Here is a 12,284-nt window from a genome sequence, read left to right as displayed (position 1 = left end):
ACTTGCAGGTGTTGATTATAATTAGGCTAATTTACTGATAGCCCCATTAAGTAATAATAAGGATAAACAATATTTAAAAATGTATATAATTATCTAACATCTGACTAATTAAAAATTAACGTCAAAACATAAAAATGCTAAATGGGGGATATCTATAGGCCTATCTAGCAGACATATCTAACGGCATCTCCCAGTTGCTGCTACTGCCGCGTCTTACAATTCTACGTTGTTACAATGTCGCGAGCACGACGACAGCGATGTTGCCATTGCAGAAATGCGACGTGCCACATAATAATAATAATTACAGTCCAAATTCTTCCACTGAATTATTCTTCCTTTTTAAACGAATGCGAAACTAAAACGATTTTTTTTAAAGCATTACATGAAATAGAATAAAATAACTGAAATCACAAAATCGTGAACATAAGATTTTTGTTAAATTACAGCTTGAGCTAAAAGAGGCTGACATTTTCTTGGTTAATTTTGTTATTGTTTTTTGCAGTTCCTGCTTTAAATGAAAGAGGCGAACAGACCCATGATGGAAGTTTCCAGAGAAACACTAGATATGACACATTCTTGACATTCTGATTCCTTTTTAAAGGAAAGCGAGTAAACACTGTTTTCATAATCATGAAGAATGCGCCTCAGATTAACATCATTCTTCAGAAGGAGATTCGAACAGCTGTAATGTGTTTAATGTCTTTAAACCACTAACTCTAGATAACATTGTTCACTGAGACACTCGAGCTGAAGGTCAGCGTTTGATCCGTCGCGTGCGAATGTGTGTCATGAGTGTCGTGTTTCTTTAAGAGCTCTGGAGAATCGAGAGATTCCGTGTAAAGACACGATCAAACCTGCCGATCTGAAGGGTCTTTTCAACCTTTCAAGTCACAGACATTCTTTCATCCGAGCAGGAACATTTCCGGCTGTATCCAAATTCAGATGAAGAGTTTTTCCCAAACTGACATCCAAATGATCCAGAAACGCCTCACGTTTACAGGATGCACCTTCAGAATGAGGTTATAATGAGATGCAGAAACTTTACCTGGTGTAAACACGATGGATGTGTGCTCTTCACGCGCTCAGAACTGGTGTAAATACGAGTTTCCTAATGGGAGATTCTTAGTCGGAAAATGGACATCAAAGCCCTCTCAAGTTGGAACGTGAATATAATGTAGTATTGTGTATGTATTAATGTATGTATTAATGTATTTATGGCTGACAACATTGAAACGAAGACATTTTATCAGTGTTAATTTCGTCGAGGAATAATTTTCATCGTAATTTGTGCCAACAATATTTTTTTTTTTCTGAATAAAATCTGATTTTTGAATGACAAAAATTTGCATGAGAAAAACTACGACGAAAATCTATGAAATATTCATCAACGAATAAAAACGAGAGGAAGACGTTAAGGAGGGATTTGGGAAGAGATCCCGTCAGAATGATGTCCTGGGACATGTCTCATAAAACGCAAAAAAACGCGTTGCAGAAATATGATGAAGCAGAAATATAAACAAGATTATCGGATGTGTATCAGTGTATTGGATCATTCGCTCTTAAAGTGACAGCAGCCTAATAAACCCGATCAAACATCAGAAGAGAAAACCACTCAGTGTTTTTGACTTATCCTTATTAAAGCTATTAAAGTCATTCAATCTATATTTAATTCATACAAATACATAAGTCTGCTTGAAATAATGAAGAATGTTTTATGCAAGTTGTAATAAAGAATGCATCATTAAATAAAAAGACGACCATGTTCTTGTTTCTTCATGAGAAGTGGTTTTATTTAATTGTAAGATAAATAAAGACATGTTATATATGTCACAGCAGGTCAATCTGTGTGTGTATCGCATGCACAAACATTAATATCACTCATATTACCAGGGTAACCCTCGGGTGATCTCCGCGTCGCGGTCAAAAGTGACCAAAAATAAAAAAAATAAAAAATCATTGAAAATAATGTTATTTCTTTAATTTGATGAAAAAAGAAAAAGAAAAAAAAAAGCATTTTTTCCAAAATGACATTCAAATTATTTTTTTATTTTTTTTTTGTCAAAAATGACAGAAGAGCACCAGAGGTTATTAGATGTTTTCTCCAGGAGTATATCATGAGTTTCTGTAGACTGTTGAGTAAAATCTTATGATATTTAGACGGCTAAAACAAAAACAACTCAAATATGACTAAAAGGCATTTTGGTCCAAAGACTAAGACTAAAACTAAAGCAAAATTTGCTGTCAAAATCATCTGCATTTTAGGCAAGTTTGTAAAAAATGCAACACGTCCATAGAAATGTTTTGAATTCGATGCGAGTGATTTTGCTACTGATGACATCATCAGTGCGCATGTACACAAACACACAAATCAGACGTTTCATTCAGTTTGATATATTTATATATATATGCATGTATAAAATTAAACAGATACAGCTGTTTTCATATACAAAAGGCCAATAAAAGCAGGAAGTGTGAAAGAGTTAGTAGACGAAGGCACTCTCATCCACAGTGTTCCAGTTAACATGTGATCATGTGACACATTAGTGCTGTCGTCAGAGACAGAAACAGTGCAGGATCTGCGCCGACAGGAAGGGAATGTTGATCTCCAATAAAAAAAATAATCATCTATGCAAAAACATCCAACAAAAGCGACTCCAGCGTCAGAAACTTCAGGAATGATCCTGGTTCCGCTCAATAGTGTTCAGAAGTGTCAGAACTTTCACAAATAAAAACAACACTGGAGTTATGACGCAGCAAAAGTCCACAGGGACGAGTTTAAACACTGTAAGACATAAAAGTGGAATGAGTGCGGAGTGTTTGAGGCGCTTACACACACTACACTAACACTGAAGGAACATTAGTCTAACTAGCTCACACATGCTTCTGGAGTGTTTAAGACACAATTACCCATCATGCTCCCTGGTCATGATCCCGTCACATGCAAACGCAGCTGTCAATCACACCACACAACCAAACCATCTTTGGGAAACATTATTGAAAATCAGAAACTGCAAAAATAATATACCATAGTTTATAAAAAAATAAAACTACTACAACTAATATTTTTAAAGTAATTCAGTCATGAAAAAAAATCTGTTTTCTCGACACAAATGACATGAAGTTCGTTTGATTTAGTGGTGGAATGTGACATGGATGCATGCAAAAAAAAAATGAAGAAAATAAATAAAATTAAAATCAATAATACATTTACAAAACATGTAACTTAAATGGCCATTTAAGTATTTATACATCATGGCATTTAAAAATAAAAAATCTATGTTCCTAAAGAAAGGCTCCATTTACTCTATGAAAATGATCATTTCTTTGATTGATTTTGTGGTGAAATGTGCAAAACAACATAATGAAGCTTGAGCATCAACTTAAATGAAGAATAATTGAATAGTCAAATGTAACATAAGCACATTTCCCCCCAAACCTCTCATAAATCATTATGCAAAATGCAATATTTCTGCATTATGTTAGTGTTTAAGTTGATTTAAATGCACTGAATAAACATTGCACGACAGTAATTGTAACATAATAAAGTAAACCATGTATACTGTAGTACAGTACTGAGATTGGCGGACAGGAATGTCACCGAACTGCATTTTCTCTGTGCAACATCTGATAAGTTTGGTTTTGTGGTGAGATTCAGCCTCTACATCCTCGCTGCTGTTACTAACCGTAGAAACTCACAGAAGGCGTTGACATGAACACACACACACACGTTTGTTTAACTATACTTGTGAGGACCTCCATAGACGTAACGGTTTTTATACTGTCCAACATGTATTTTATGTTCCACTACACTAACCCGATCCCTAAACCTACCCGTCACACACACACACACACACACACACACACACACACTAACCCGAATTTCTCCTTGTGAGGACCAGCAGAAAATTCTCACAAAGTAGGGAATGTCAAGTTTTACTATCCTTAAGGGGACATTTGGTCCTCAGAACTATAGCTAAACTCTCTCTCACGCACGCACACACACACACACACACACACACACACACACACACACACACACACAGGCAGAAGAGCGAGTCTTGGCAGCGATCATCAGTCCAGTATTAGCCCAGCTCTAGTTCTTCCTGATGTCGGCGTACACCACCGGCTCCATCTTGTGGATCGAGGCGTTCTTGCTGCCGGAGTGATCGAGCTGAGCGTAGATCACCGGCCCCTGATACACCAATCACACACACAACATCAGTTACTCAGGATGAAATATGATACAGAAACAATGTGCTGCTGGTTATGGGAGATTTCAGGGAACAGAAGAACAGGGAAAACCTGTTTCTCATTTATTATGAGAACACTGCAGCAGAAACAACAATAATAATACAAAATAAATCTAGAATTATATTTTTTGTGTGTATTATGTATTTTACTATTCTTGTTCAAAATATTTTTATTACAAACATTAAACAAATCAATAAATAAATATATTACTGTTGCACTATACAATGAATTACTACTGCTAATACAAATAATGCTGTAACACTTTACAATACGGTTACATTAGTTAACATGACCTATGAATGGAAAACATTTGGGAAATGATCATTGCAACATTTACTAATGCATTATTAAAAGCAAAACTTATATTAGTTAATGCACTGTCAACTAACATGAATGAGAGCTTGGATGTGTCAAAATAAAAGTCCAGCTTCAAACTGAAACGCTTCAACTATCGGCCAATAAATATCAGTCTGTGCGAATAATCGGTCGAGCTCGAGATCTAATCACCGTCCAGCCGAACATCCAGACACACACACACACACACACGAGATACATGAGCAGAGGAGACTATTCATATAAACACAGGATCAGCACTGATGACACTCACTCTCACACTCACTCTCACACTCACTCTCACACTCACTCTCACACTCACTCTCACACTCACTCTCACACTCACACTCACTCTCACACTCACTCTCACACTCACTCTCACACTCACTCTCACACTCACTCTCACACTCACACTCCCCAGACAGCAAGCCAACATTGAATAAACATTGTTTTTCCATCTGAATCATCATTATGGTTGATATTGAAATTTCAATGCAAAATAAATGTTGAATCACCATTACCATATCGATGAAAACCTGATGTTATTAATGTTGATGGCAACAATATTGGAACAACATTGATCTATAGTTATCTTTATGATTGATTAAGCATTGATATTTGGTTTACCGGGCGATCGCTGAATGTGTTGAAAAGTCATTGATTTATAGTTGACCGGGAACGACGCTGTTGTTGAAGAATCATCGGCATATAGTTGACCGGGAAATATGATTGAAAATGCATCGATATATAGTTGACCGGGAAATATGATTGAAAATCCATCGATTTTTGGTTGACCGGAAGATCAACACCAACGTACTGCACCGGACACAGCTCATTTCTGGACCCTTGGCACAAGCGTACAGGTAAGCTTGCTTAATGTTCGATATGAATGAATTGTGCCAAATCAAATACTGTTAGGTTGATCGTTAACATGATGGTCAGTGTAACCGACGCAGTGTTGCTGTCACTGACATTTTTGTTTTGTTTTACCAATGTGTCAAAATCTGCCAAAAGTACTTCGCGGTTCTCTTCTAGGTTATAAAGTTAGCAAAACCTCCGAGTCCCGTCTATTTTTGTGATAGCTAGCTCAAAATACATGTCTGCTGTACCCATTGCTAGTGTCGGGAAATCTATTAACACAGCACCGCTATTTCTTCTGTTCTGACCGCCGGAGAACACCGACGGAACCAATAGCATACTGCTCCATCTAGCGCTACCCACAGAAGTGACCGCGGCGGGCCAGAATTACACAGAAGACATGTAAGTTACCTTTACTTTATTCAATGCAGAACTGTCTCGAGTTGTAACGTTAACTGGAAATGCCGATTAGACCATCTCGTCGTAATACAAATCCAAAATATAATCCTCAAGCAGGGCTGCGATATGCGTGCGATACAGTTTTGTAACTCCATTGTGTTTGTTTTCAGAAATGATAACAGTCGGTTTATACTAGTGCTTATGCGATATCACGATTTTTGATGATCTGCACCTTTTCTAAGCGCGGGGAAGCGCGCGCGCCATGCGCGCACTGTTATTACAGCGCCTGACAACCAGGCCTGGCGTCAAGGGGGGGCTTAGCCCCACATACTTCATATAGAAACAATTAAATGCCTCGTTAATTTTAAAGACATAGCCTATTATTATTAGCCTGTTTTTGCGGTGAGATTTATTCCTATGTGTAGGCTACTTGTTCGTGCCATGTTCTGCTCCCAATCCTTGACGACAGCTTGATTGAACAAATCATTGACTAAATCACAGCATACTTTTACTTGTATTCCAGATGCCTTGACTCAACGTCTTACAACGGCAAACACCTTAATTCGCTCAAGCTGTACAGAAGTGGCTGCGCTACGCCCCAGACCGAGCGGGAGGAGCTGGAAGACAGACGCAGCAGGAGTTAGCACGTTAAAAAAAAAAAAAAAAGAAATAATACAATAAAAATGATTGTTTAATTTTTAAAGAATGCGTGGGGTGTCATTTGTGCTAGTCTAGGTTATAGCCTAAAGGTATAGTTTCTATTTTCTATATTTTGCTAGCCCATCCTGGCTGTCGATAAAGCAGGATTATCTAGCCTAATAATGTTTTTAATATTATATTAAAATTACAGACCTTCAGAATAAACCTGTATACTAAAACACCATTGAAGTTTTGTTGATATGCTGGGATTTCAACATCGTTTCAATATCCATTGTAATCGAAATACCATTGAAATTCTGTTGATCTCTAGGTATGGTTTAAACGTTGTTTCAATGATAATAGAGGGTGCAACATGATGAAGAATCAACATCAGAGTTCGACGTTGATTCAATTACTTTATCGTTGACAGCGGGATGTTGATTTAACATCGTTTCAATTACTATTTGCTATCTGGGTCACTCTCACACTCAGTCTCACACTCAGTCTCACACTCAGTCTCACACTCAGTCTCACACTCAGTCTCACACTCAGTCTCACACTCAGTCTCACACTCAGTCTCACACTCAGTCTCACACTCAGTCTCACACTCAGTCTCACTCTCACACTCACTCTCACACTCACACTCAGTCTCTCTCACACTCACTCACTCACTCTCACACTCACTCACTCACTCACTCACTCTCACACTCACTCACTCACTCACTCTCACACTCACTCACTCTCACACTCACTCACTCTCACTCACTCTCACACTCACTCACTCACTCACTCACTCACTCACTCACACTCACTCACACTCACTCTCACACTCACTCTCACACTCTCTCTCACACTCACTCACTCTCACACTCACTCACTCTCACTCACACTCACTCACTCTCACACTCACTCACTCTCACACTCTCTCACACTCACTCACTCTCACTCACTCACTCTCACTCACTCACTCACTCTCACACTCACTCACTCTCACACTCTCACTCTCACACTCACTCACTCTCACACTCTCACTCTCACACTCACTCTCCTCACACTCACTCTCCTCACACTCACTCTCACACTCACTCTCACACTCACTCTCACACTCACTCTCACACTCACTCTCACACTCACTCTCACACTCACTCTCACACTCACTCTCACACTCACTCTCACACTCACTCTCACTCACTCTCACACTCACTCACTCTCACTCACTCACTCTCACACTCACTCTCTCTCACTCACTCTCACACTCACTCACTCACTCTCACACTCACTCACTCACTCACTCACTCACTCACTCACTCACTCACTCACTCACTCACTCTCACTCTCACACTCACTCTCTCTCACACTCTCTCTCACACTCAGTCTCACACTCAGTCTCACACTCAGTCTCACACTCAGTCTCACACTCCCTCTCACACTCACTCTCTCTCACACTCACTCTCACACTCACTCTCACACTCACTCTCACACTCACACTCACTCTCACACTCACACTCACACTCACTCTCACACTCACTCTCACACTCACTCACACTCACTCTCACACTCACTCACTCTCTCAGTCTCACACTCAGTCTCACACTCAGTCTCACACTCACTCTCTCACTCTCACACTCAGTCTCACTCTCACACTCAGTCTCACACTCAGTCTCACACTCAGTCTCACACTCAGTCTCACACTCAGTCTCACACTCAGTCTCACACTCAGTCTCACACTCAGTCTCACACTCAGTCTCACACTCAGTCTCACACTCAGTCTCACACTCCCTCTCACACTCACTCTCTCTCACACTCTCACACTCACTCACTCTCACACTCACTCTCACACTCACTCTCACACTCACTCTCACACTCACTCTCACACTCACACTCACACTCACTCACTCACACTCACTCTCACACTCACTCTCTCAGTCTCACACTCAGTCTCACACTCAGTCTCACTCTCACACTCAGTCTCACACTCAGTCTCACACTCAGTCTCACACTCAGTCTCACACTCAGTCTCACACTCAGTCTCACACTCACTCTCACACTCACTCTCACACTCACTCTCTCTCACACTCACTCTCTCTCACACTCACTCTCTCTCACACTCACTCTCTCTCACACTCACTCACTCTCACACTCACTCACTCTCACACTCACTCACTCACTCTCACTCACTCTCACTCACTCTCACTCACTCTCACACTCTCACTCTCACACTCACTCACACACTCACTCTCACACTCACTCTCACACTCACTCTCACACTCACTCTCACACTCACTCTCACACTCACTCTCACACTCACACTCACACTCACTCTCACTCTCACACTCACTCACACTCACTCTCACACTCACTCTCACACTCAGTCTCACACTCAGTCTCACACTCAGTCTCACACTCAGTCTCACACTCAGTCTCACACTCAGTCTCACACTCAGTCTCACTCTCAGTCTCACTCTCACACTCACTCACACTCACTCTCACACTCAGTCTCACACTCAGTCTCACACTCAGTCTCACACTCAGTCTCACACTCAGTCTCACACTCAGTCTCACACTCAGTCTCACACTCAGTCTCACACTCAGTCTCACTCTCACACTCACTCTCACACTCCCTCTCACACTCACTCTCTCTCACACTCACTCACTCTCACTCACTCACTCTCACACTCACTCACTCACTCTCACACTCACTCACTCACTCTCACACTCACTCTCACTCACTCACTCTCACACTCACTCACTCTCACACTCACTCACTCTCACACTCACTCACTCTCACACTCACTCACTCTCACACTCACTCACTCACTCTCACACTCACTCACTCTCACTCACTCACTCACTCTCACACTCACTCACTCACTCACTCTCACTCACTCACACTCACACTCACTCTCACACTCACTCTCACTCTCACTCACTCTCACTCTCACTCTCACACTCACTCTCACTCTCACACTCACTCTCACACTCACTCTCTCTCTCACACTCACTCACTCTCACACTCACTCACTCTCACACTCACTCACTCACTCTCACTCACACTCACTCACTCTCACACTCACTCACTCACTCACTCACTCACTCTCACACTCACTCACTCTCACACTCACTCACTCTCACTCACTCACTCACTCTCACACTCACTCACTCACTCTCACACTCACTCTCACTCACTCACTCTCACTCACTCTCACACTCTCACTCTCACACTCACTCACTCTCACTCTCACACTCACTCTCACTCTCACTCTCACACTCACTCTCACACTCACTCTCACACTCACTCTCACACTCACTCTCACACTCACTCTCACACTCACTCTCACACTCACACTCACTCTCACACTCACTCTCACACTCACACTCACTCTCACACTCACTCTCACACACAGTGAATGGGTCGTACCTGTACGGGTGCGGAGGGGCTGGAGCAGCGCGAGTTGTCGTTACTCGACTCCGCCTTCTTCCCCACCCGAGTGTTCTGTGAGCTCACACTCTCTAAAGAGGTGCAGCTACACACATACACACACAGAGAGATGGACGCAAGCCACAAATGAGATGACAGATGACAAGCAATATGATACAAACACCAAAAGCTCAGATCGAACACACACACACAGAAAAGGGATGACCGGCAGACGGGTTAATGACACACACACACACACAACACCGCAGACACGTGAGTTTCGTATTTCACACACAAATCATGATTTTTGTCATATGTAATGAAGTTTGCATCATTATTTCTGTTTATTACCGTGAATCTGCTTCATAATGTTTCACACTAGGTATGTTTACATGCACTCATTTCCATCTAAACCGGTGAATGCGACTTTAGATTCAGAATGTTCTGTTTACATGCACCCTAAAATGCTGCAATCCGATTCGTATTCGTTTACACGTGCACTTCAATTATGCGATGATGTCACAGAGTAAAGTAAGGGATAATAAGAAATCAAACTGAGGGATGTACATCATCAGTACACATAAGTCAATAATTGGACACAAAATACTGATATCTGTTGAAATATTTCATTAGCTCACTATAAACACAGTAGCAAGCAAGCGGCTTTTAGTCGAGACGACTGAACAAATAGCAGTTATTACACGCTTTTAACCACATAAATACAAGATACATTGATCTGAGATGAAACATTACCTTTATTTTATCAAATAATCCACCATAGTGTACAGCGTCCTGGCGAGAAGACGAACACAGCAACATATTACAGTGCTGAAGTCCTCTGATATCATTTTCAATACAGTCAATAAATATAACAGAGACGCAACAGGGTGGCGATGTTACGACCTCGCGAGTCGCGACTGACCAATCAAAAGCAAGTATTCCAGAGAGCTGTGCGATAATTGTTTGATGACATATCTGAAACAAAGGCTGATGTATAAGTCAAAAGATCTTTTAGTAAACATCAGTCTCCTCCACTGACCAGTTTGAAAGACATAAATAAACGTATGCGTTCTTAAGATGTAAATCAAATGAAAACATATGCGACTATTTTTTAATCAGATAGTCAAGTTCAAGCATTTCAATGCTTCATTGTTTCCTGTTGATGGGATTATTTCAGATCTACACATTCATGTCACAGAGATCCAGCGGAATCATGTTCACATGAAGCTTTTCAGTCCGACTGAACCGTCCCTCATTTGAGTGCATGTAAACGTATCTATCGTGATCACTTTCACATCAATTAAACACATTTAACCACACAAATCTCCATAATGACTCATTAGATCCTTATTACAATAATACAATTAGCCCATTTAAATCATTATAAATTCAAAACAGCACCACATACTACTAATTTTTTTTTTACATTAAAGAGAAATTGAAGGAAAATGTGTTTAATAATGTCACATAACACTTTACAGTACAATCCCATTAGTTAACATCAGTTAATGCATTAAAGTCCACTTGTAGTCAATCATTTTATCTCTTAAAACTCATCTTTGATCACTAAAATGACATTTAACCATTTTTTTTTTTACAAAATTTCTTCATGCCTTAAAATCTCTTGAATGTAACTCGACACCCTTGCCTCATTTAGTATGCGCGGTTCTATGAATATGCAAATGAGCCCCGCCTCCACTCACTCAGAGATCCACTGGTTGACGAGCACACATTGATCTGATTGGTTACAAGGTAGTTTGTGACGTCAGAAACACCAGCGATTTCAAAGCGTGTTTTTGAGACTGTCTTTGGTTCACTGCAGTTTTAAGGAGGAAATACTCAGCAATGGTGTCCACTTATGAACTTACACATGCTTTGTCTTAAAGCAGATTAAAAACACCACATAGACACATAAACAACATTAAAAGCTGGATTTTCACCACAGGGGGACTTTAAATGACAATGAGTAATACATTTGTTACGGTACTTATTCATCTTTGTCAACATTAGTAAAATGTAAAAAAATTACATCTGTTTATTGTTAGTTCATGTTAGCTGAGGTTCATTATATTATATATCAACAGAATAATGATTTCCTTTTTTTTTTTTTTTACATTTTTAACATTAACTGATGTTACCTCACCAAAACATTTTTACAGTCCTCATATGATTTTCATTTTTTTTATGCAATGATGTGTGTGTGAAATACGAGTCGAGAGGTTAGTGAGGTTCATCTGATGCGGGTTAAACTCGAGGAGCGGTTCACCAGTCCGACACACACCGTTTGACTAGAATCTGGTTTAGTGTCAAAATCTCTCAGTCCTGACGTCATGCTCCATGCACACACACCGTTAACTGGTTAACCCATATGACCTACGACCCCAGA

At 40.3% G+C, this 12,284-nt stretch overlaps 1 protein-coding gene across 1 annotated transcript in view; it reads right to left on the bottom strand.

The window, feature by feature from the left end:
- Positions 1–2,385: 2,385 nt before the first annotated feature.
- The window catches only part of mpzl1l (myelin protein zero-like 1 like), a 17,559-nt gene continuing 7,660 nt past the window's right edge, over positions 2,386–12,284 (bottom strand). The window contains exons 5-6 of the mRNA XM_084400585.1: positions 9,899–10,004; positions 2,386–4,192 (exon numbers count right to left, since the gene is read on the bottom strand). Coding sequence (XP_084256711.1) covers positions 4,094–4,192; positions 9,899–10,004 — 205 coding nt within the window. The 3' untranslated portion in view covers positions 2,386–4,093. The remainder of the gene's footprint in view (positions 4,193–9,898; positions 10,005–12,284) is intronic.

The sequence above is a fragment of the Rutilus rutilus genome, assembly GCF_951802725.1.
Source record: "Rutilus rutilus genome assembly, chromosome: 25".
Taxonomy (NCBI): domain Eukaryota; kingdom Metazoa; phylum Chordata; class Actinopteri; order Cypriniformes; family Leuciscidae; genus Rutilus; species Rutilus rutilus.
The sequence above is the reverse complement of the archived record's forward strand: the minus strand, read 5'-3'. Positions and strand labels throughout refer to the sequence as shown.